At 47.5% G+C, this 25342-nt stretch overlaps 3 protein-coding genes across 7 annotated transcripts; all 3 read left to right on the forward strand.

Moving 5' to 3' along the window:
* The first annotated feature begins 4679 nt into the window (after positions 1-4679).
* dnajc1 (DnaJ (Hsp40) homolog, subfamily C, member 1) lies at positions 4680-11450 on the forward strand. 2 transcript variants are annotated; one of them, XM_085439667.1, is made up of 12 exons: positions 4680-4955; positions 5764-5865; positions 5962-6008; positions 6088-6253; positions 6354-6451; positions 6535-6628; positions 8323-8404; positions 8499-8665; positions 8771-8890; positions 9297-9345; positions 9648-10015; positions 10861-11450. In XM_085439667.1, exons 1-12 carry the CDS (start codon positions 4695-4697, stop codon positions 10927-10929), a joined length of 1623 nt encoding a protein of 540 aa, XP_085295793.1. In that variant the 5' UTR covers positions 4680-4694; the 3' UTR covers positions 10930-11450. The 2 variants fall into 2 exon arrangements, with proteins under 2 accessions (XP_085295793.1, XP_085295794.1); XM_085439668.1 differs by having other exon boundaries at positions 6354-6424.
* A 502-nt stretch (positions 11451-11952) lies between these two features.
* Positions 11953-16266, forward strand: lg18h7orf25 (linkage group 18 C7orf25 homolog). 3 transcript variants are annotated; one of them, XM_085439671.1, is made up of 2 exons: positions 11953-11999; positions 14747-16266. In XM_085439671.1, exon 2 carries the CDS (start codon positions 14773-14775, stop codon positions 16030-16032), a length of 1260 nt encoding a protein of 419 aa, XP_085295797.1. In that variant the 5' UTR covers positions 11953-11999; positions 14747-14772; the 3' UTR covers positions 16033-16266. The 3 variants fall into 3 exon arrangements, with proteins under 3 accessions (XP_085295797.1, XP_085295796.1, XP_085295795.1); XM_085439670.1 differs by lacking the exon at positions 11953-11999 and adding an exon at positions 12063-12200 and having other exon boundaries at positions 14757-16266; XM_085439669.1 differs by lacking the exon at positions 11953-11999 and adding an exon at positions 12064-12200.
* Positions 16267-16340: 74 nt separating this feature from the next.
* Positions 16341-25207, forward strand: LOC146686786 (E3 ubiquitin-protein ligase RNF31). Of its 2 annotated transcripts, none has more exons than XM_085439665.1 (17): positions 16341-16505; positions 17079-17169; positions 18336-18401; positions 18490-18656; positions 18847-18971; positions 19049-19266; positions 19343-19740; positions 19822-20004; positions 20074-20172; positions 21171-21260; positions 21339-21441; positions 23543-23661; positions 23993-24106; positions 24188-24254; positions 24326-24419; positions 24497-24665; positions 24765-25207. In XM_085439665.1, exons 1-17 carry the CDS (start codon positions 16461-16463, stop codon positions 24924-24926), a joined length of 2310 nt encoding a protein of 769 aa, XP_085295791.1. In that variant the 5' UTR covers positions 16341-16460; the 3' UTR covers positions 24927-25207. The 2 variants fall into 2 exon arrangements, with proteins under 2 accessions (XP_085295791.1, XP_085295792.1); XM_085439666.1 differs by having other exon boundaries at positions 24798-25207.
* The last annotated feature ends 135 nt before the right edge of the window (positions 25208-25342 follow it).

Consider the following 25342-nt stretch of genomic DNA (forward strand, 5'->3'; position numbering starts at 1 on the left):
CCATGTCTTACCATGCAACGACTCTGTGAATGGACTGGAGAAGTGTAGTGGTAGAGTCCTCCGTCAGGAATGAGATATGTGTGTCGACTTTTTATTCTCCCTTAAAATTATTATGCCATAACGCTGCCCAGAGCAGCTCTGCTAACAGGTTATGGGCCCAGAGCAGCAGTAAAGAGATCCTAGAGATCCTGTAACTGCCAAAGGAAGGGCAGCGTTTCCTGAAACTGCAAGTTACCGGCAGGTGTTAAAAGTTTGGCACGATTGAGTGAGTAAGCGTTTTTGTGCATCATGAGCAGACACACGGCAGAGTCGGGCAGTCGATATTCCCGTTTGCAGTTTGATGGAGATGAAAGGAAATATGAGATATGGGAAACGAAGTTCCTTGGTCATCTCAGACTACAAGGTTTGAAAGATGTCATCTTAAAGGCTGAGGGTGATGAAGAAGCCGATGGTGAAGATGATGACAAAAATGCAGAAGCATATGCAGAGTTGATACAATTTCTGGATGACAAAAGTTTATCGTTAGTTATGAGAGATGCAGTTGATGACGGACGGAAAGCCCTAAAAATTTTGAGAGGTCATTATGCAGGAGTGGGCAAGCCAAGGATCATAAGTCTGTACACCGAACTTACTTCTCTCACAAATGAAAAGAATGAAAGTGTGACGGACTATATTATCCGAGCAGAAGCAATTATCACAGCGTTAAAAAATGCGGGTGAGTCATTAACTGATGGACTTCTGATCGCAATGATAATGAGAGGTCTACCAGAGAGGTTTAAACCCCTGATTGTGCACGTTACACAGAGCGAAGCAAAAATCACATTCTCAGAGTTTAAAGTAAAACTCAGAAGTTATGAAGAAACCGAGAGAATGCGTGCGGCTGTAACTGATGACAACGTAATGAGGACAAAAGTGCAATTAGACCAGGATTCTACTTCATGGCGAGCAGATGACCGAAGATCAAAGAATAATGAGATTGTGTGTTTTAAATGTGGACTAAAGGGACATACTGCAAGAACGTGCCGATCCAGAGTATGGTGCAGTTTTTGCCGGAGTAGTACACACAAAGATGCGACCTGTAGAAGGAAGCTAAGACGGGATGAAGCGAGAGGGGTTGTGGAGAAGGACTACGCGTTCAGGACGGGCTCCGAACCCCAGAGGGTCCCGGACGGCGGCCAAGAGATGCTGAATAACCAGCTACTGGTGGATACGGGAGCGACGTCACATATCTTTACGAAGATCGAGAGTTTTAAGACTTTTGATGACACATTTCGACCCGAGGCTCATTGTGTAGAGTTGGCTGACGGAAGGCGGAGCAGAGGAGCTGCAAAGCGGCGAGGAGATGCTGAGAGAAGTATGATTGACAGTAAAGGACGCAGTCACAAGGTAACATTGAAACAAGCACTCTACATTCCATCGTTTCCACAGGACATTTTGTCAGTAAAAGCAGCTACTAGTAACGGAGCCACTGTGGTTTTCAAACACGGGGACAGTTTTCTTAAACATGTTGATGGAACAAAATTCCCTATATATGAACACGAGAGACTGTTCTTTATAAACACTGTGCAAGAGTTTGAAGAGAAATGTAATGGATGTTTTGATATGCAAACGTGGCATGAAATTCTAGGACACTGTAATTATGAGGATGTTCAAAATCTGCAAAATGTCGTTGATGGAATGGAAATTAAGGGTAAAATCAACAAAAACATGCAATGTGAAGCCTGTATACAAGGGAAGTTTACTCAAACTAGGAACCGAGAACCAGATGAAAAGGCCAGGGCAGCATTAGAGTTGGTACATACGGATTTAGCTGGTCCGATTACGCCAAACTCTAAAGAAGGGTTTAAGTATGTTCTGTCGTTTGTTGATGATTATTCAGGTGCAACATTTGTATATAATCTGAAACACAAAAGTGATACAACTCAAGCAACTGAAAGATTTATTGCAGAGGTGGCGTCATATGGGAAAATCAAGTGCATTCGTTCTGATAATGGAACTGAATTTACAAGCAGACAGTTCAGAGATTTATTAAGTAGACACGGCATTAGGCAGGAAACTTCGGCGCCATATTCGCCTCATCAAAACGGAACAGCAGAGAGGAACTGGCGTACACTTTTTGACATGGCGAGATGCATGTTAGTTGAGAGCGAATTGCCAAAGTCTTTATGGCCATATGCAGTACAAACCGCGGGAGTGATTCGGAACCGATGTTTTAACAAACGCACAGGTCAGACAGCGTATAAGATGTTAACTGGAAAAAGACCTGATCTTTCTAGAATGAAAAAATTCGGATCATTGTGCTATGCTTATAAACAAAATAGGGGAAAACTGGATCCAAGATGCGACAAAGGTGTTTTCTTGGGATATGACAAAAACAGTCCAGCATATTTGATCTATTTCCCAAAAACCGGGAAAGTTGAAAAGCACAGATTGATAAAAATACTAAATCCCGCGACAATGGATCAACAAACACAGAGTGATCAGATGTATGAAGATGAGGTTTATGAATCCAGAAAAGATGGTGAACCCAAACAGACGAAGGATGAGGATATTCCAGATGGTAGTGAAAGCAGTCAAACTGAGTCCGAGGTTAAAACTGATGATAAAGTAGATGCTGGAGCTACACGTTATCCATCCAGAATCAGAAAGAGACCTGATTATTTGAGTGATTATATCACGGATGTGAAAGAGTGTGAAAATGAACAGATGCAAACCAGTGTCGATTATTGCTACAGATTGTTGTGTGAAATACCCACATCATTTAGCGAAGCTATTGTGTCAAGTGAGTCAAAAGAATGGGAAAGAGCGATGAATGAAGAAATCCAATCCCTTAAGGAGAATGACACATTTACTTTAACCACTTTACCAGAGGGTAAGAAAGCAGTGGGGGGTAAATGGGTTTATGCCGTTAAAAAGAACTCAGACGGATCAGACAGATATAAAGCTCGATTTGTGGCTAAAGGTTTTAGTCAAACAAAAGGAGTTGATTATGAGGAGACTTTTTCACCGACTGCTAACTTATCGAGTGTGAGAGTTTTGATGCAGAAAGTGGTTCAGGATGATATGTTGGTTCACCAGATGGATGTAAAAACCGCCTATCTACACGCACCAATAAATGAAGAAATATATATACAACAACCAGAAGGTTTTGAGACAGAATCAAGTGAGACTAATAAACTGGTGTACAGACTAAAGAAATCACTTTATGGGCTGAAGCAATCGGGTCGTAACTGGAACCAAACCTTACATGACTATTTAAGCAGTTGTGGATTTAGACAAAATATTGCTGATCATTGTGTGTATTCAAAAGAAACTGAAAGTGAAAAAGTAATCATCATAGTGTGGGTGGATGATTTACTCATTGCAGCTAACAATGAAAATGTGCTTTCAGGCGTGAAAGAAATGCTCTCTTCTAAATTCCAAATGAAAGATCTGGGGAAACTTAACCATTTTCTAGGAATAGATTTTATTCAAGAAAAAGAATGTGTCAGAATGTCACAGAAAATATATATTGAGAACATTTTAAAGAGATTTAACATGCAAAACTGTAAGCCAAGGTTAACACCCTGTGAACAGAAATGGACTCATTCTGATAAATTCGAGACATTACCAGATGTGAGGAGATATCGTGAAGCGGTAGGATGTCTTATTTATCTGAGCTATTGTACGCGACCTGATTTAAGCTATGTTGTCAGCAAACTGTCACAACATTTCAATGCGCCAACTGTTGATGATTGGACAGCAGTGAAACATGTTCTGAGGTATCTAAAAGGTAGTCGAGGAAAAGAACTGTGTTTTAGGAAATGTTCAAGTGGAAAACTAGGTCTACAAGCATACAGTGATGCAGATTGGGCATCCGATGTTTCTGATAGACGCAGTATGACAGGTTATTGTGTAAGCCTAAATGAAAATGGTCCTTTGATATCATGGAAAACCAAAAAGCAGACAACTACAGCACTATCAACATGTGAAGCCGAATACATGGCATTAGCAGCAACAATTCAGGAGTGTATGTATTTGACTTATTTGATTCAAGATCTTGATGAGTTTGAGTATGAAATACCTATGATATTGGAGGACAATCAGGGAACAATCGCTTTGTCAAAAGATCCAGTGAACAGACAAAGATGTAAACACATTGATGTGAAATATCATTTTATAAGGTCAGCTGTACATGAAAGGAAAGTGCTCATTGATTACTGTCCAACTGAGTCAATGGTAGCAGATATGATGACGAAACCAGTTTCAAAGTCTAAGTTAGAAAAATTCTCTGGATTTGTGTTTGGAATGTAAGATGTTTTTTCCGGAGGATTGTTTTTCCCCAACCTGTGTACAAGTGGGGGTGTTGGATTGTGTGTCCACAGGTGTTTGTACTTTGCGTCGTAATAAAATGACGGTAAAAGGCTCCGCCCACTTCCTATCCATGTCTTGCCATGCAACGACTCTGTGAATGCACTGGAGAGGTGTAGTGGGAGAGTCCTCCGTCAGGAATGAGATATGTGTGTCGACTTTTTATTCTCCCTTAAAATTATTATGCCATAACGCTGCACAGAGCAGCTCTGCTAACAAGAGGAAGCTCCAACAGGGTAAAACGAAATGACGTCAGTACTCCAACGGGGCGGAGCATAATCACGTGATTGAAGAGGCGCGCGGAGCTGCAGCGGGCCCGCGCGGGGGCGCTGCTCCTCGCAGCCATGAACGCCACAGACGAAGAAGAAGAGCCGGATGTTCCGGACCGTGTGAGGTGGCTGTCGAAGCGATCGGGTGCCCGGGTCTCTATGGTCTCTGTAGCCGGATCCAGGAGCGGGTCCTCGGGGATGGGGCTCCTGCTGGTCTGCTTGGCCCTGCTGGTCTCCGCGGTCCCCCCTCTTAGCGCATGGGACGAGGACCTGGAGCTGCTGGACCTGGTGGAGGAGATCCCGCAGACCTTCTACCAGTTCCTGAACGTGGAGCAGGTCCGTGCCGAGCCGGGTCTGGTTAACTCTTGTCATAATGAAAGATTATTGCGACGATCACAGCTGATAGATCCGTTAGAGAAGGTGATCGATAATCAGACCAGATGTTACCTGATCATGTGTTTTTTAACCTGATCAATAGAACCTGCAGCAGGTGGAGCCAGGTGGGTGGGGAGGCTGTTATTGGTCCGTTATTGGTTGCTTATTAATGTAATGCTGTGTTTCTGAGCATGTGCAGTTCGCACAGCAGCAGGTTGCTCTGTGATGCAGACGGCGGCGGACTCTGACATCAGGCGGCGTTGAGCTGCTCAGAGGAAGTTGGTGTTTTTAAGGGCGATGAAAAAAAACCACAATGACTCTTCTTCTTCTTTTAATAAACGAGCTGAAGAGGCCTTCTCTGATTGGTCAGCAGGTGCCTTTATCTAGCTTTGACTGATTCTAATGCAGGTGCTCAACATCTGTGACATCACAGGAACCCTGGTGGGAATCAGCTGCGAGAAAGTAAATGTTCAAATAAAGACGAGTCACAGGAAGTTCATCATGTGCAGGTTTTCTCTTAGTTATCTCAAATGCCATCAGAGATGATGTCTGTGGCCACGGTGGTTGTCCGCCGTCTCCGTTAACCCGGGCTCTCTGCCACAGGCTCCGAGTGCCGCCGCTGTGTTTCCTCAGCCCCGTGACAGAGACTCAGCAGCAGATCAGCGTCGTGTTCTACACCATCACACGGGCCTTCATTCACTGCTGTCAGAGCAAACATCACCTGGTCTCAGGTGTCCAACGCTGACCTCTGACCTCTGTCTCTCTTCAGGAGGCGTCGGGAGCAGAGATAAAGAAGGCGTACCGCCGTCTGTCCCTGATTCTGCACCCCGACAAGAACAAGGACGAAAACGCAGAGACACAGTTCAGACAGGTGGGAACAACGACAAACAACAACAACCTTAAACACAACAGCAGCACAAACGACACTCGTGAGACCTGATGACTGTTAGCGTGTGTGTCTTTGCAGCTGGTGGCCATCTATGAAGTCCTGAAGGATGAGGAGAGGCGCCGCAAGTGAGTGTTTACATCTGTTTACGTCAGTCAGTGAGAGCCAATCAGAGCTTGGCGTTCTGACAGGTGTGTGACTCCTCAGGTATGATGACATCCTGCTGAACGGGCTCCCTGATTGGAGGCAGCCGGTGTTTTACTACAGACGGGTGAGGAAGATGAGCAACGTCGAGCTGGGCTTCCTCCTTTTCGTCATCCTCACCGTGGGGCACTACGCCGTCATTTGGTCCATCTACCTGGAGAAACAGCTGGTGAGTTGGCCAATCAGAGCGAGGTCATGGTATATCTGCTGCAGCCAATCCGAAAGGAGCAGATAGAAATAGCCAATGAGGGCCGGTCTTCTGTCTGCAGGATGAGCTGCTAAGTAAGAAGAAGAAGGAGAAGAAGAAGAAGCTGAACTCCAAACCTGCAGAGGAGCTCAGGTGTGTCAGTCAGGAGCGGGCTGACAGGTACGGTGTGACATCATCACCTGTGGAGTTCCTTTGTGTGTGTGTGTCTGATGTGTGTGTGTGTGTGTGTGTGTGTGTTTCAGAGACCAGGAGCGACCTCATTGGCAGGACATCCTCCCTCTGAAGCTCAGCATCTGGATCTACCTGTCCATTAAGAACCTCCCCCAGGCCGTGCAGGTAAGAGTGGGCTGGTCTCCTCAGTAAGCCATAGCCACAAGGCCTCTGCCTATCAGGACGTGAGGGGGCGCGGGTATGGCAGCAGTCTGGGCCAATCACAAAGCTAGATGTAATTAGAGCGACTGCAGACTGAGCAGCGCTGAGGAAGGAAAAGCTCCACTATAACAATAAAGTTTGGCCTGTTTGAATCCACAGCTGTGAGATGTGCCCACACTGATCAGGGTCACATTTGTGATCTGAGGGATTCTTTAAAGTTTAACGCTCTGGATTCAGAGCAGATCTGACCCCAGCTCAGCCGGTGTTTTAGGACCAGAACAATTAAACTGTAGCAGGATCGTGTCAGATGCTTCACACCCTAATGCTCTAACCACAGTGGGATCTTCCAGGAATGATGACACTATTTTCCAGTGATACGATTGGTCGATGAAACCCCGTCAGAGATGACGACCGTCAGCACAGAACCAGCTGAGCCCCGAGGGCCCTCCTGGGCTTCCTGCTGAAATCAGTGGAGTGTTTCTCTGCAGTTACAAAGCTGTAAATATCACAGCAGATGTTACGGTGTCAAAGAGGCTGGGACACAGGAAAGTAGGTCGCCTCATTGATTTTTGCATTTTATTGCATAGAGCCTCTTTGAAAATATGCTTCAGTCGACAGGAAATATATTCATCATCTGTGCAAAGATTTGTGCTGTGAAGCAGTGAGAGATTACTGTTGATGATAACCAAGCGTTTGGCACATCTGTCAGTTACATTTAGAGATGAAAGCAGGAATGATGGAAGTTTATTTACACACCTAAAAATGTTTGGTTTGAGTGTTTGTCAAGAGTCGCCTCCACTCTCAGGTACACCTTTTCCATTTAAAGTCTGAGCGGCTGTAACTCTGGCTTCTATTGGCCGGTTTGCATGATTGACACCTCTTTTTAATCGTTGAGCCAATAGAATCACGGTATCGTTGTCGTGTTTACGTCAGTTCCATCAATCAGAAGTTGCAACACGAAAAGTACACGTGTTACTAAATTTAAGATCCTCGTCCAATCAAATGTCTGTAACTGGGCAGAAAACTGGATTTTTTTTTAACAGGAAACGGCTCTGAGGCATTGTGGGAGATTGAGTTATTAAGGAAACAAGCTGGATGTTTATTCTGTGAAAGCAACAGGAAAAGTCTGACTTCATGAGCGGTCTGCTTCTGCGGCTGGTTCGGTAAATCTTCGTTGGAGCGTGACGAAACTCGCAGTTTAGGAATTTGTGAAATCTCTGCTTTCAGAAAATGTACTGTTCGCTCGGGTAGCTCGTGCTATCGAGGCTCTGTTCTGCTTGTTTATGGACATTTCATGAAATGATGTGACCGTTAACTGTTTGTTGTTTTCGCTGTTTGGTGTTCGTAGAAACAGTTCATACGAGCTTGTAGCTGAGATTCAGAGGTTCCTGTGGATGCCACACACGCCGGGACTTACACAGCCTGTAACTCCTGTTACAACCGATGTAACGGGAACACACCCTCGGTACCGGTACGCTTTGAGCTGGTTAATGTGGCGATCTTTGGCACAGAGCGGGAAAAGGTGACAGCTGCAAGATAGAGCTGTATCCATGGAAATATGAAAGCTTCCTGTCCCACAGCCTGATGACGTAGCAGTGGAAATCCCTTCTGGTCCCGGCTCTGGTGCTCCTGGTTCTGACCCAGTCTCTCTGTTGCAGGAGGTGAAGCAGTACTATGAGGACTATCAGCAGATGAAGCAGGAGCAGAGAGAGGCTGAAGCTGAGCAGGAAGTGGCTCCACGTAAGAACAGCTGATCAATAATCAGTTTTCAAGCTGCCAGTTTGCCTTCAGAGTGATCAGTAATCAATCAGTAATCGCTGACCCGTCCTCCTAGGAGAGAAGCGGCCGAAGGTAAAGAAGCCGAAGGTGGAGTTTCCCATTTACGAGCCATCGGCAGAGAACCAGAACCACACCCAGAGCTATGACCCGGCCACATCTATCGAGGACATCGAGGAGCAGATGGACGACTGGCTGCAGGACCGCAGAGCCCCCAAGAAGAAGGTTATTGATCGCGTATTGATTGCTCACATCAGGTGTTAAAGAGGACCTGTTCTGGTTCTGTTAAACGCGATCCAGCCTCTGTGAACGCTCTTTGTCTGTCCTCAGGCTGCCGATTGGACTGAAGACGAGCTGAGTCTCCTTAGCAGGTTGATGGTAAAATTCCCAGGTGGAACTCCGGGCCGCTGGGAGAAGATTGTTCATGAGCTGGGTCGATCTGTCAGCGATGTAAGTGTGTTTGGTCTTCACTCTGCTGTGAAGGCTGTCCTGTCATCATCTTCTCCAATCAGTTCAGTTCAATTCAGTTTTATTTACACATAAATCACAACAGTCACCTCAAGGCGCTTTATATTGTAAGGTAGACCCTACAATAATACATACAGAGAAACACCCAGCAATCATATGACCCCCATGAGCACTATGAGCAACAGTGGGAAGGAAAAACTCCCTTTTAACAGGAAGAAACCTCCAGCAGAACCAGGCTCAGGGAGGGGCGGGGGGAGGAAGACGTGCTGTGGAAGAGAGCCAGAGATGAATAATCACTAATAATTAAATACAGAGAGGCGTCATTTAACAGGGACATACTCTCCTGGACCTTCTCTGCTTCCTGTAACAGAGTCTGTTTCTTCTACAGGTGACGGCTAAAGTCAAACAGATGAAAGACAGCGTGAGCCACACCTCAGGTAACTCCGCCCACCTCCAGCTTGCCTTCTGGACAAAAATGTCGCTGCAGTTCAACGTCGATAAACTTTCCAGGTCGTGTTTCTGTGGCGTAGCTTTGATTACTGATTACCGTGAACAAAGTTTGTAGATGACCAAATAAGACGCTGTAAAAATATGTTGTTACATTTTTGACACCAGTGATAATGTCAGTCGTCTCCATATGTGTCCAAGTTCCTTATAGGACAGTCACGTTCTATTCTTTGGTTCTACTGTCGGTTCTGTCCGGTTTCATCAGTCGTACTCCGATTCTCTCGTGTTTCAGGTCTGGTAAAGCTGTCGCAGCTAAAGGCGCCTCCTCTTCCTGTGAAGTCACATAATGTGGACGACAGCATGATGACTCAGAGGGAGGGCGAGGCTTGTGAGGAGGAACAAGAGGAGGAGGTGGAGGCACCGACGGTTCGCAGGAGGAACAGGAAGTGTTCGGATGGGGGGGGGGTGAAGGTCAGAGGTCGTCGGCAGAGAGATTTTGACCCGGCGACGGTGGACGAGGAGGACGCGGAGCCTCAGGCGGAGCCCACCGTGTGGACTCAGAACCAGCAGAAACTGCTGGAACTCGCTCTGCAGCAGTTCCCTCGCGGGACGCCCGAGCGCTGGGACCGCATTGCCAAGGTGGTCCCGGGAAAGAGCAAGGTGAGGTGGGGGCGGGCGAACTTTCGACAAGCGATTGAGAGGCGATCAATAACTTTTATTTTTTTTATTTATTTATTTTTTTTAGAAAGAGGGGCAATACATATTAATGAACATTTTAACAAATGTAAATATGCCAGATTATAGCCTTGGGCTAATTTCCATCTGCAGACCCTCTGGCAGGTTGGTGTTAAACACAAGTTAGTAAAAACATACAGAGACACTATTTACAGGTCATGTGACAAGGACAAAAACAGTGATCACATTATACTAGAACAAACAATGACAAGGAGAGTGGACACAGAGGACAGATAACAATAACGGAAACACATCAATTATATTGCACAAACCCCAGTATTGCACATGCCCTGACCGTCGTGATATTGCGTTCACCCATTGCACTAACAGTTGTTTCCCTTTTTGTAATACACTAACTCTTTTTCCCGTCCAATATAAAACATGATTATTAAACATGATTACATGTTTGTGTCCCTCAGCCGCCCTTTTAAGTGACTCTTAAAAATGGGTAGACTTGTACTTTCCCTCACTGACAGTGGAAGACTATTCCAGAAGCTCACTCCCTGATATGACAGAGCATCTGTGAAAAGGTGGTCCGCCTGAGTGCCAGTTCACAATCACCTCTAACAGTGGCTCGAGTCAGTCGAGACCCAGCAACACTGCTAGACTTTTGTTTAATAAAATCACTCATTGTTGGAGGCACCAGACCATGTATAACTTTGTATATTAGACAGGCAGATTTAAATAATTTGAAATTAGTAAAATTTAAAAACTTGTATTTTTCTAAAATTTGACAATGGTGACTGACGGATTGTGTGTATCGATTACAGGAGGAGTGCATGATCCGGTATAAGATCCTCGCTGAGCTCATTCAGAAGAGGAAACAAGCCAAGAGCTGATGCAAGGTTATGACTCCACCCCCTCTGGTCAGGTGACCTTCCGCTGCCTCCTGATTGGACAGAATCACAGCACTTAGAGGATTGGACAACGAGGCGACACACACACAGATAACTGATCAGAATATTGATTAGACGTTCTTCCAGACTGAGCATGCTCACAGCATTGATCAGAAATTCTGTGTGATATCAATCGACTGATCGATATTCTGATTTGTGATCATCAGCCGGTCACGCCTTTGCTTTTGGGCCCCACCCTCTGCTGTGTGTGTGTGTGTGTGTGTGTGTGTGTGTGTGTGTGTGCGTGTGTGTGTGTGTGAAACAGGAAGTGACCTCACAGTCTGATGTGCCTTAATCTCTCTTCAGCCAATCACGTGTTTACTCATCAATAAACAGTATTTATTAGCTGCCTATTTGTTTTTCTTTGACTGAAATATTTACAATAAAACCTTGTTTCGTATTGATTGATTGTCATCGGCACTGATCAGCTCATGAAATAAACGTCTGATTTATTTTCCTCTTTACCTGTGGTCAATAGTTTGAGTTCTGCTCTTTAACACGTTTTTAAAATATTGATCAAACTCAGTTGATAATGTTGTATTACAATATTATTTTATTGATCATTTTCACAGATCAGTGCCCTGTAGATGCTGAAGTGATCAATAAGGTTATGCTTATTCAATTCCACCGTCAGGCCGCGGTCTGTCTGTGTGTGGTTAACATGTTCCCGTGTCTGAGTGGCTAACTGCCCACAGGTGTGAATGTTTGTCTTCCTCTCTGCTAGCTACACCTGACCAGGGTGTTTCTACCTAAGACAGCTGGGATAGGCTTCAGCCGCGAATCAGAATGGATGGATGCATATTTCCATGGTAACCAGGTAACCAACTGACAAAGAAATGAAGCAGCAGGAAGCGCTGTGGAAAGTACAGCGTTTATAGAGATTGACAGACCACGTGACTTTCGCGCATTGCATTGTAGGTACGAGTGGCAACAAAATCAAAACACTGCATCAAGCGCTAGCACCGGTAATCACCTGGGATCACATCCATAACAGCAGCAGTGACCGGAACCTGGTCTGTGCAAGCCTCTCTTATTACGAGCTCTTATTTTCTATTTAAGGTTTGAACTCCGCCTTTGTTCTGAAAATCCTGCCGGAAGCGGCCGGGCTCTTCCTGCCAGCTGAGCAGAGCCGCAGAGGAAAAAACTGCTGTCAGTTAGCGTTAGCATTAGCCTCGCAGATAGCACATTTCTGCCGCGCACACGTCACTGCTGCCGTAAGTAACGTCAAAGTTTCCTTTTAGCTTCTGGACTTTTTAAAAAATATATATATTTAAATGAATTACGTCACAGATCAACGTTTAATACCGGGCTGACGTCATGTTAGCATCATAGCTAACGTTCAAAGGTATGCGAGTTTGTACAGGTGAGTTCATACCTGTACAAACTTCAGCTTTAAGGGTCAAGTAAAGGAAAACCCAAAGCTGTCCAATCAGAGCACCTCAGAAATATCGCCTGCATTCAGATCACGTGGGTAGCTTCAAGAAGAACAAGCCGCACGGTCCAGGTCAAAGGTCACGGGACAGCGATCAATTATCAGTAGTGAATAGACCGGATCAGCAGCGTGTGTGATATAAACACCTGTGTAAGCAGCATGCAGCAGCTGTACAACAGCTGACGTCATCAAACTTTCCTGACCTCTGACCTTTAGGAAGAGCTCTGTGAGTAACGCTTACAGTACAGTATAGATGGGTTAGTCACGAGGTGAGGAAGAATTTGGAGAACTGCCCGACCTTTGATGGGGTGATGCTGAAGGCGCGACCCTGCAGAGGGTTCATGTTTGTTCAGGTTAGCTGAAGTCGACAGATGTGTCTCAATTGTGACGTGGTCGGAGAGCTGCTTCGTTCATTGTAGTGTTTGAATAAGAGGACAACGTCATCAGACTTCATGTGTAATCCACTCAAAGGGTAGAGTTGGGATTATGGCAGCAGTACAAGCTCTGTGCCCCAAAGCTAGGTCTGCGTATCGCTGGTTTCTACAATCTGCAGTTCTGATTCACAAGGTCCTCATTCAATTTAGCCTCAGACAGAAATATTATAATTCATTTATCAGTTATATCCATGTATACAAACAAAGCTGTGAGACTTCATCAGAGGTGTGAGCATCACAGCTTTGTGTCAAAGTAACTGAGGATAAAACATGAAGCAGATGTTCCTGGCCTGGCTTTTTATAGCAGATGACCTTAAAATATTCTGCAGTAGAACAAAAACTGAAGAAAACCATGAATCACCATGTGAACATGAACTGGTGCTGCTGAAGGGAAGCAAAGTTACAGAGGTTTGATTACAGACACAGCTGAGCAGTCATTGAGGTTTACGTGTGTTCAGTACTGTAGAGCAGAAATGGGGCTGTGAAGTCAGAGGCCGACACACTGAACACAGCAGCGACTGGTTCATGATGATAGCAGAGCTTTGATGGTAAACTGGTGTGTGAGCACACTGAGAGAGAGAGAGCTGTAGGGCTGTGCGATATGACCAAAATCTCATATCCCGATATAAATCATCTGTCGTCCGATAACGATATAAATCACAAAAATGTAACATATTCTGTGAATCTCGGGCAGCTCGACTTGCGTGAAGTGTTTCCAGCTGGGCTTCTAGAGTCCAGTGTTTTAACCGATGCATGAAACGATACATTTTTAGACATAAGTTGTAACAGCCGCCGTTTTCTTTGTGAGTATTTATTACACGGCGTGCTGCGGGGAAAAGCCTGCTCTAACGTTTGAGTCTAAGGTTTATTTTTTTAGCACCTGGCGGCTCTTTTTTACTTCTCATCTGTAAACACTCTGCATCTTTCACATGATTCAGTTTATTTTGAAAAGTCTCAACAGGATCTTGAGCTTTATTGTGAAAGGTGTATGTGGAAAATAAACAAGCGGACACGCGATGGTTGTACCGTTGTTGTTGCTAACGACAACGCATAAAAACAAGCGCTTGTCTGTCTGTAGGGTGGTTATATATAAGAGAAAGAGAGAACTTTAAGAAATTAATATAGCCTCTACAGTGACATCAAAGCCATGAAAAAATATTACTGTAAACAGTTTATTTTGCGACACCACGAAACAAACGATAGCGTAAAACGAGAGATGTTTTTATATCATCATCCGATATATATCGTTATATCGAACAGCCCTAGAGAGCTGTGCAGGAAGTAAGAGCCAAACTCCGAGGGGATGAATGAGGATGTTTGAAGCGTACTTTGGATCTTCTTTGGCTGCTGGTTCAGTCAGTTTAGCTCAGCGTGAGGAAACCTGCAGAATCTGTCAGATGTCGACTTTCAGCCCGTCTGTGAACGTCTTTGTGTGGAATGCGTGTACCTGCTGTTTGCTGTTGTTGAAGTAGTTTTGTGAGCTTTAAGCTGAGAATCAAAATACATTTAAAACAGATTCAATGAGTCGATGTCACAAAAACAAACTAAAAATTTTTACTTTTAAACCCACTGTCCCCAACCGTGACAGGCGGTGAGCGTAGAAGGATGGCGATATCAGTGCTAGGTGAAACGAGGCGGAGCAGGTGGTGTCTCGTCAGACGGGCGCCGTACAAAGGTTTTGGGTGTAAACAGAGAGTGAAATAAACACTTACGATGACATCATAAAACAGGTTAGACTGGGTTTAGTCACTGGCTACCTGACTTCCTGTCACTGCAGGTGATCTTCCTGACCTGTGCAGGTGAATCGGGAAGATGCACTTTGAATGATTCGTTTGGAGTCGTTATCTTGGCTACAAACAGGAAGTGACCTCTCTGATACGCTCTTTGTCCTCAGGTGTCCTCAGGTGTGATGCAGATGCCATGTCCCTGCAGGCTGTGCTCCAACAGAGGATTAGCTCTGCCCAGCAGCTGCTGCAGCGGGCGGAGACGCTGTGTCTGGGTGTCGAGGGTCACCAGAAGCTGTGTGGGAAACTGCGAGCCGAGCTGCGCTTCCTGCAGCGGGTAGAGGCAGGAGAGGTGCATGTGAAGGAGTCTCACCTGCACAGCACCAACCTCACCCACCTGACAGCCATCGTGGACTCTGCACAGAGTCTGGATGACATCACAGCGCTGCTGCACGTCTTCACCTACCAGGACTCTGCCGGGCACCGCCGCACCCTGGTGGTTGATGTGGTCGCCAACGGGGGACACACTTGGGTGAAGGCAGTGGGCAGGAAGGCGGAGGCTCTTCACAACATCTGGCAGGGGCGGGGCCAGTATGGCGACAAGAGCATCATACGGCAGGCCGAGGACTTCCTGCAGGCAAGCCGCCAGCAGCCTGTACACTACTGCCACCCGCACGTCATCTTCGCCTTCTACAACGGCGTCTCCAGCCCCATGGCTGACCACCTGCGGGACATGGGCGTGTCCGTCCGCGGTGACATCGTGGCTGTGAATGCTGTGGCAACTGAGGAGGAGGAAGAGCAGCACCAGGAGGAGGAGGAGGAACAAGCTGAGGAAGACAAGGATGGTGAGGTGGACGAGGAGGAGGAGGAGGACACGTCAGAGCTCACGCGGGTTGACCGCGGCACAGTGGTGGCCAGCCTGGCGTTCCCAGCACAAGTGCATGTGGAAGAGTGCCGGCGGGTGAATCTGGACATCACGACACTCATCACGTACGTGTCATCGCTCAGCCACGGCCGGTGCCACTTCGCTTTCAGGGAGCATGTGCTGACAGAGCAAGCCGCCCAGGAATGCCGCCAGCAGGTGCTTCCGCAGCTCGACGCTTTTATGGAGGGCAAGGAATTGTTTGCCTGCCGTGCCGCCGTCCACGACTTCCAGGTCATTCTGAACACGCTTGGCGGGCCTGGTGAGAAGGAGCGCGCTCAGAAGCTGCTGGCCCGTCTCCACGTGGTGGATGACCAGCCGTCGGAGCGCACTCTGCACCTCACGCCCAGTGCCAAGATCAACCGCCGTTCACTCATGATCTTTGGCACCGGAGACTGGCTGAGGGCCGTTACCATGACAGCAAACAGCCGCTTTGTGCGGGCGGCAGCCAATCAGGGCGTCCGGTACAGCGTGTTCATCCACCAGCCAAGAGCGCTGACCGAGGGCAAAGAGTGGAGGGCCACACCCGTCTGAGGCCACGCCCACAGTTGACTCATCTGCGGCAGACGGTTTCAATCAATCAGGCTGATCAGACATCAGTGTCAATAAAGCTTGGGTTTAAATTAAAGTTTACATTGTGGAGAAAAAAGGTTTAGTTCAAAGAAAGGAGAGAAAAATGGAAAACTTTAGTTTGAGTCTTTGTGTGGTCACGTGCTGCCTAAACTTCCTGTATATGTATCTGCTCAATAAAGTATATGTACTGATCAATTCACTGAAACCACGAGCCTTTTTAAATAAAGTAACCCTCCAGCTGCGAGGCTATGCCTTTACTCTGAAACTCTGTGGGCGGAAGAGGGCGCGTCTGTTTTTCCAGACGGGTCAGTTAGCTTGTTAGCATGTGACTGTGGGAGCGGCTGGATGTTCAAGCTCTTCCCCGCTTCTGAGAGGCATTTGTGGGGGAGATGCCGCAGGTCGAGCGGGAGGCGGAGCTCCGCACTCTGACGGAGGTGAGAACGAGACCGTGAAGCTGCCCCTGAGCTTCAAAATCAAACTTTATAAGTCTGATAACAACTTTCTGCTGCTGCTAGCCGGTCAACTGGGGTTAGCTCGGCAGCTACATGCTAAAAGCAAGCTCCTCCTCTTCCTCACTCTGGCTAATGTTTCTTCCTCCTCTTCCTCACTCTGGCTTATCCTTCCTCCTCCTCTTCCTCACTCTGGCTTATCCTTCCTCCTCTTCCTCACTCTGGCTAATGTTTCTTCCTCACTCTGGCTGTTGTCTCTTCCTCACTCTGGCTGTTGTCTCTTCCTCACTCTGGCTGTTGTCTCTTCCTCACTCTGGCTGTTGTCTCTTCCTCCTCTTCCTCACTCTGGCTGTTGTCTCTTCCTCCTCTTCCTCACTCTGGCTGTTGTCTCTTCCTCACTCTGGCTGTTGTCTCTTCCTCACTCTGGCTGTTGTCTCTTCCTCACTCTGGCTCATCTTTCCTTCTCTTCCTTACTCTAGCTAATGTTTCTTCCTCACCCTGGCTAATGCATCCTTATCACTGTGGTTTAATCCTCCTCTTCCTCACTGTCTTCCTCAGTGTGGGTACCTGCATCCAGGTGAGACCCTGTGTGACCTTCACTCGGTTCAGTCTCTGTTCCCTGATCTTCGTCTCTACGTTGATTTTTACTGTGAGTACCTCAGAAATGACTTCCTGTTGTTTTATTTTGTCAGGCCCTTTCTCAACTCTGAAGCGCACGAGTCCGTGATCGCGTTCTCTCGCGATTTGTACAATTGGAACGCCAGCGTACTTGATGATATCACAGGTCTGGAGCCTCTTAATTTAACTGTGATTAATATGTTATGAAGCTTAACTTCAATCACAGCCAAACTGATTTATTCAGGAACAAATAAAACACTGAAATAAACCGAACATTAGTATTTAGAAGTGATCCAAGTATCTTATAGATCGTGTTTAACCTGAGTAGCGAAATCTCTATTAATAAAATCAGTGTACATGCATGCCTTAATAAAAAGCAGGTGAGCTGTTAGAACACTTTTATTTTAGTGGACACTCAAACATTACAGACAGCTGCTGGGGTTTGGAAGAGAACTGAACAAATATTTAAATTATAATCTGATCATTTTGAAACAGCCTTCAGAATCTCCACATATTAACATGCTGGTGAAAAACTTTCCTCCTGAATTGAAACATATCTCAGCCAAAACACAGGAGCAAATAAAACACTGAAATAAACCAAAAAATTGACATTTTGAAGTTACCTGAGAGACTTGTATATCATGTTTAACCTGAGTAGTGAAAGACCACGGGGGGGGGGAACGATGTGCCGGGAGTCCGCTGTTCTCGCCGGCTCTAGTGATCCTCGACCTCGCTGTCTGCTATGGGGCTGGCGGGTCACAGACGTCTCCGAAACGTCGCACGTTCGGAAATATGATATCTTGATAAACCGAGCAGATATTTGAAGCTTACACAGCTACATTCTCGCCTGAAAATAACTTAAAAGTTTATTTTGTGACCCAGAAAGAGGAATATTTAAAAGTTTTTAGCCGCGCTCGTCCGCCATTGCCGCGTTTCAGTTTTGGACGAAATGCATTCTGGGATATTTAACTGTACCAAGTCCACACAAGTCACCACCGATGCACGCTCGATAAAACGGGCGGAGCGAGAACACATCCGGGACTTTTTCGCGTTCTCGGCTTGATGCGTACTTTAAATAGGAACAGTACTTGGTCTCCGACTGATGGCGTATCACGAGTACGCACAAGTACGCATATTGAGACTTGGCTTGGTAAATCAGGGCGATTTCCTGTTTCAGAATAAGAGTTTGTGTTTCAGGTTTCCCAAATAAACAAAAGAAGAAGTTGTTGTTTCTCGCCGGGACACTTCCTGTTCAGTACGAAGGTGAGCCTCCGAGCTGTCAGCCATGTTGTCTGTTTACTGTTTGTAGTGACATCATGAAGGTCAAGCTGGCGCTTTGGTTTTTATACAGGAAGTGAGTATAATATCCCAGTATGCATCTGGCTCCACGAGACGCACCCATCATCGAGGCCTCGCTGTTATGTTTGCCCATCGGTCTCCATGGTGATAAACCCGACCTGTCCGTGCGTGGACGCTGCCGGGAACATCAGGCTGGACGCGCTCACAAACTGGGCTGAGGTAAGATGTACTGAGCATGCTCAGTGGGGCTGAGTCAGCTGGCTCAGTGGACAGGTCTGACCCAACAGAAAACTAACTATTAGTGAAAATATACCTGAAAACACATGTTTAAGAAGGTGGAGCCTCCACACAGGCAGAAGGTGGAGCTAAAACACACTCTAAACATTATGTTTATGCCACTTATTGCTAGGGCGTGTCCAACCTGTCACTACTCGTGTCAGAGATGAGGCGGGCCTTCCAGAAGGATACCCCCCTTTATAGCAGGTGCCCTGTGCAAACTCCGCCCCCTGCAGGTGAACAGGTGTCAGCTGACAGGTCAGTTCCTCACTGTGTGTTCAGTCAGTGTTTCGGTTACGTAGATGGACTGACGAGAGTGGTTTCTCCTTCTGCAGCCTCCAAAGTCCCCTGCACATCTGCACCTCCTCCTCCCCGCAGCGTCGCCAACTTTCTGAAGTCACCTTCCAAAGTCCCGCCCACTCCAGCCAGCGTGAGCAGAGTGGGGAGGTGAGGGCAGCGAGGTCATACACCGATGAACTGCTGGGGATTGACTTCAGTGCTCTGCCTCTCACCTCCAACCGCCACACCAACCCCTTCCTAAACTCCTCCTCAGGTGAGTCTCAGAAAACACGAACAAGCTCCAGGTGAACGTGAGAAAAGTTGAACCCACCTGGTTCTGGTTCCCGCAGGTACAGAACCCCTCAGCAGGATGATGGGTGAGCTGAGGCTAGATGGAGACTCGTCTGCACGATCTGTCCAATCAGAAGCAGAGCGACGCCGTCCAGTTACGAGACGGCCATCCGCCGCAGCACCCGAGCTACAGCGTCCTCAGAGATCTCAGTTACAAGCGGACCAGGTGAGCCAGACTCTGGCGTCTCGGCAGCTTCTCCAGTCTGTGTCCCGGATGGCGGCGCGGCTCCCTCCGGACCAGGCGGCGGTTTTTCTGTCTCTGATGGCGATGGAGGGGCGGAGCTTCAGTCTGGCCGATGTCTTGGAGGCGGTCCAGATCAACAGAGACTTCGCATCAGCCCTCAGGTTCCTGAGCCACAGCTGCCCCATCTGTCAAGAGCAGGTGTCTTTCAGTAAGGTGAGCCACAGGTTTGAACCGGCCAATCAGAGCGCGCGCAGCCGGCTGATGTTCTTCTTCTCTCTCTGTGTTTCCCCGCAGATCATCACAATGACGCACTGCTCCTGCTTCCTGTGTCAGACGTGCTTCAAGATGTTCTTCACAACGGCCATTAAGGAGCGCAATGTCGATCAGCTGGTCTGCCCTCAGTGTGGCCGACCGGAGGTCAGAGGTCAGGGCGGGCTGGAAGAGTCCATGGACTACTTCAACCTGCTGGATACACAGGTGAGGTGCGTTCCGGCCTAGTTTACATGGCGATGACCAGTTCTGACACGTGTCTGTTTGTCGGTGTAGATCCGCCACTTTCTGCCTGCCGACGTCCACGAGCTGTTCCAGAGGAAACTCAGAGACCGAGCTCTGCAGGAGATGCCCAACTTCTGCTGGTGTGCTCACGTAAGAACCCGAACGATCTGAGCCTCGCAGTCCAGAAGCTCACAGAAGCAAGAAATGAATACCGCTGCTAGTATCGATACAAACTGTGATCATCTGCTGCGTGACGTTCGGTCCTCAGACCCGCTGTGGGATACTTTTTGTCTCTGCAGCGTGGCTGTCAGAGCCTGTCCTGAGCCATGACTTCATGACAAATAAAATCTTAACCATTAGAGCAGCGGTCTCCAACCTTTTTTGTGCCACGGACCGGTTTATGCCCGACAATATTTTCACGGACCGGCCTTTAAGGTGTCGCGGATAAATACTACAAAATAAAACTAGTACCGGTACCGAAAAAAAGAAGATTTATTCATAACACACGTGAAAAGACCCAGGAAAACTGAGTTAACGATCAAAACGATAACAAAATAACGCTGAAAACCGATAAAAACCCTGAAAACTATACATTTCACACCTGAGCCTCAACTCTCGCGGCCCGGTACCAAACGACTCGACAGGCCTACTTGTTGTTCCTAGAGTATTTAAAAGTAGAATGGGAGGCAGAGCCTTCAGTTTTCAGGCCCCTCTTCTGTGGAACCAGCTTCCAGTTTGGATTCAGGAGACAGACACTATCTCTACTTTCAAGATTAGGCTTCAAACTTTCCTTTTTGCTAAAGCATACACCCAGTGCATCATGGGAAACCCCCAGCAGCCTAGACCTATAGCAGCATAAATAAGGGAGGCTTCAGGGTCACCTGATCCAACCCTGGGTGTTTCTTCTTCACTCACATGTGTTTATACACCCTTCTGTATTTAATCATTAGTGATTATTCATCTCTGGCTCTTCCTCCCCCGACCCCCAACCAAACCCCTGAGCTCTGCCGGAGGTTTCTTCCTGTTATAAGGGAGTTTTGCCTTCCCGCTGTCGCTGAGTGCTTGTTCGTTGGGTTTCTTTGTATTACTGTGGGCCGTTGACCTTACAGAATAAACCTTGTTGAGACGACTGTTGTTTGGTGTTTCAGTGTTCATTCGGGATGCTGCACGAGGCCCAGCGCCTCAGGATGGACTGTCCAAGCTGTAAGAAGAGCACCTGTTCTCAGTGCAGATCACCTGTAAGACACTCTCTCACGCACACACACAGGTGAACCAGCCTCAGATCGGGTCCTGACCACAGTCCCTGTGTTCTGCAGTGGTCCCCCGAGCATCAGGGTCTGTCCTGTGAGCAGTTCCAAGTGTGGCAGCAGCAGAACCAGCCGGACCCTCACAGCACCTCCCAGCTGTACAGCAGCATCGGTACGAACCCAGAACCAGGTCCAGGAGACTCTGAGGGCCTCCTGCAGGACCTGAACCTAATGTTTCACCCCATCACTCAGGTGGTTATAAGCAAGCAGGTAGAAGTGGAAGCAGTCAGCATGTGACTGAAGGCTTTTTTACTCTTGCTGTTTACAAACTAACACACGAGGCCTTCAATCACCGAAAGCGTGACGCTCAGAGGACTTGACCCGGTCCAGTCAACGATCGGCGTGGGTGTTCTCGCCAAAAAACCCAGAAAGCAATGCCTGGGGGCTCTGAGCTGACATGCCGGGACCTGGTCTGTCCTGGTCTCCAGCTGTTCCATTAACGTTTAGCATCCACGAACAGAGGACATGGTGGCTGCTCAGGCGGTAGAGCAGGTCATCCACTGACTGAATGGTGGTGGTTTGATTCCTGGCTTTCCCGTAGTCTGCATGCCAAATATCCTTGGACACCATGTTGCTCTGCGACGCATCCATCGGAGAGTGAATGTGATGCATGTTAGACGCTAACGCTAACAGCTCAGAAAAAGTGCTTGTGTGAATGAAGTATAAGAACATCCGTTTACAAACTGTCCAAATGTTGATTGTGTCCTTCTGGACGTTTCCACCATCAGGTGACTTCTTCAGTGTCAGCTGACTGCAGGTTTCAAGGTTCAAGGTTCTTTATTTGTCACATGCATAGTTATACAAGTATAACACACAGTGAAATGTAGCCTGACACGCTCCTCGACATGTGCAAAAATTGGGGGGGGGTGTAGAGGAAGAACATTTTATATATATATATATATATACATACACACACACACACACACACACACACACACACACACACACACACACACACATTGGGTGAATGTGCAGTAGTTGCAGCAAGCAGGTGAATTCTGTACATTAATATGAATAGACATCTGACTATTTTACAGGATAGACAATATAAACATATTTAAAATTAAAGGAATTGAAATGTACATTGTGCCTTGGTTTAGTGTCTGGAAGAGTCCTGACTCAGTCAATTATAGATGATGTGAGAGGGCGGGTGTGTGTGTTTAGGGCACGGATGGCTTGGGGATAGAAGCTCCTCTTGAGTCTCTCTGTCCTTGCCCGGAAGATGCGGAACCTTCTACCAGATTGCAGAAGTTGGAACAGTTTGTTGCCAGGATGGGACGGGTCCTTCAGTATCTGCGCTGCTCTAGTCCGGCATCTCCTGGTGTAGGTGTCCTGAAGCGGGGGGAGAGCAATCCTGCAGCAGCGTTCTGCTGTACGGATCACTCTCTGGAGGGCTTTTTGGTCCTTCACACAGCTGTTCCCGAACCACGATGTCATGTTCTGTGTGAGGATGCTCTCCACAGCGCCTGTATAGAAAATCCTGAGGATCTTTGGAGAGACCCTGAACTTCCTCAGTTGTCGTAGGTGATACAGGCGCTGCCTAGCCTTTTTGGTCTGGACCTGAATGTGGGCAGCCCATGTCAGGTCTGAGGAGATGTGGACACCAAGATACTTGAAGGACTGCACCCTCTCCACTGGAGCTCCATTGATGATGATGGGCTTGTAGTCTCTGTGCTGACCCCTTCTGAAGTCCACCACCAGCTCCTTGGTCTTGCCGACGTTCAGCTGGAGGTGGTTGTCCTGGCACCACGATGCCAGATTCTTCACTTCATCCATGTAGGCCGCCTCATCGTTGTTGGAGATGGCACCCAACACCACTGTGTCGTCAGCAAACTTCACAATGGTGTTGGAGCCGTGGGTGGCCACACAGTCTGAAGTGTAGACTTCAGACTTATATTAAATATATTATATTTACATAATGGCTGAAACCAGCCCACTGAATGACCAGTGGGCTGTGAGGTCAGTTTATGATCATTAGTAATATGCAGATTGCCACGCCCACTGATCAAAGAGTCCCATTCAACGAGAGTTGGCTGCATTCACAGCATTGTAGGTAGGATGGTGGCCCCCTCCTCAACTCTGAGATGGCCTTACGTCTTTTCACTCGACTCCTCGCTCAAACCAGCGATTTCCCCACCTGGACGAATGAGGTTTAGTCGCACTAAGGCTCAGCCTGGTCCGTCCTGGTCTAACGTTTCCCTCTGTGTCCTCAGAGTGTCCAAACTGCCAGCTGGTCTTCAGCCTGTCCAAAGGGGGGTGTCTCCACTTTACCTGCAGTCAGTGCGGTCATCAGTTCTGCGGCGGCTGCAGTCAGCGCTTCGTTCTGGGCTCGGTGAGTTCCAGCTGTGCTGTGTGTAAGTGGAGCTCCAGGTGTTTGGTCAGAGAGAGATGGATTGTGGGTAACGAGTGTTAGACGACTGAAAGTTGTTCCTCGGTTTCATATTTACATCGTTATCAAACGAGCCAATCACAGCCTCTCACCTTATAAACGGTCTGATTATGAGTAAAGGCACCTGCTCTGATTATTCATCGTGCTGATAATTTGAGTTCTTTAATGTTTTTGAAGTTAACAAGAAAATGGTTCGGCTTCCAGCACCGAAGTGGCCAGGTGCACGAGACAGGTGTGTTAGAGACTTGACACCTGTGTTGTTTAACCTCTGCAGGCCTGTGGCTTCTCTGCAGACTGTACGAGCAAAGGTCTTCATGCTCACCACCCCAGAGACTGCCTGTACTACCTGAGGGACTGGAGCCTGACCCGCCTCCACCTGCTGCTGCAGGTGAGAGCCAGCAGATCAACCTGAGGTGTTCCCAGCTGTTCTGTGATCAGTACTTTACAGGTGTGCTGTCTCCTGTCTCAGCATTACAGAGTGTCTCCCTCCTGGTTGGAACCGCCCAAGGTCAGCTCACCTGACACCGCTCTGCCAGGTGAGACCTCTACCTGTCTACCTGGCATCTCCTTTGTCCTAGAGTCACTGACAGGTGTGTTCCCGTTCCAGCATCCTGTCCAGTGCTGGAGCTGAGAGACGATGGCAGCCAGAGGGAGGAGCCCTGTGGTCGACCTGCGTTACCTGAACACCGAGGATACTGCCAGTAAGACCACAGCTCCCAGTAAAGATGTTCTGCCAGATGTGCGTGGTCTTAGAGGCTCCGCCCCTTTCTCCTGACAGGTCACACTATAAGGAGCGTTTGGTGGAGCTGATTAACCGTTACCATGCTGACCCAGCGGTCCTCTTCAGTCTGGCAGAAATAAAGGCGGAGCTTCAGCGTTGGCATGTTACCGTTCCGACCAGAAAACCCGAGGAGCCAGAGCCACTCTACACTCATCGCCTCCGCATGGTCAGTGACATCACCAGATGGTGTTGTTCGTCATCAACAATGACGTCTGAGATTTATTTTGAAAGTCTGATGCGCTGTTTCAACCATGTTTCTTTTCAGCCAATCACAGTGCAGAATTCTGTCTCTCTGCAGACGCTGACCAATTGCACTCCTCTCAGGAAACAGCGCTGCTCTCCGGTTAAACGCATTAACAACCTCTGTCCTCTGCCCGTCACCGTGCCTGCTGGAGCCCCGCCCCCTCATGTGCTGCTAAGCGATTGACTCCACCCACTCCTAAAGTATGACCTCCCACTACACCCATCAGTTGCTATGACAGGGCGGCCCTGTGTTTTGATTGGCTCAGCACAAATATACTAATTAGGGACCAAATATGAGCAGCCAATCAGAGTTCAGCTAACAAGCTAACGATGGAAGCTGCCAGTTTTAGCATCTGTTATCATGTCTTGAGCAGACTTCAGGAGGCGGAGTTTGAGCATCCTGTTTTTGTTCGCTGCACTTTACCTGTTTAACCAAGTTTAATGAATAAAAGCTGTCCTAACACACCTCGGCGTCCTGTCTTCCGTTTCCATGGGAAGTTGAGTTTTAACATTAAAAAAAAAAAAAAAAAAATTGTTTGAACATTTTTATAGAGAACAGAATATACTGGAGTTTTCTGCCCCAACTCAGCAGGAGCAGAT

This window comes from Copadichromis virginalis, linkage group LG18 (genome assembly GCF_057382275.1).
Source record: "Copadichromis virginalis isolate Kocher_CV1m ecotype Utaka linkage group LG18, C_Virginalis_male_GT1.1, whole genome shotgun sequence".
NCBI lineage: Eukaryota > Metazoa > Chordata > Actinopteri > Cichliformes > Cichlidae > Copadichromis > Copadichromis virginalis.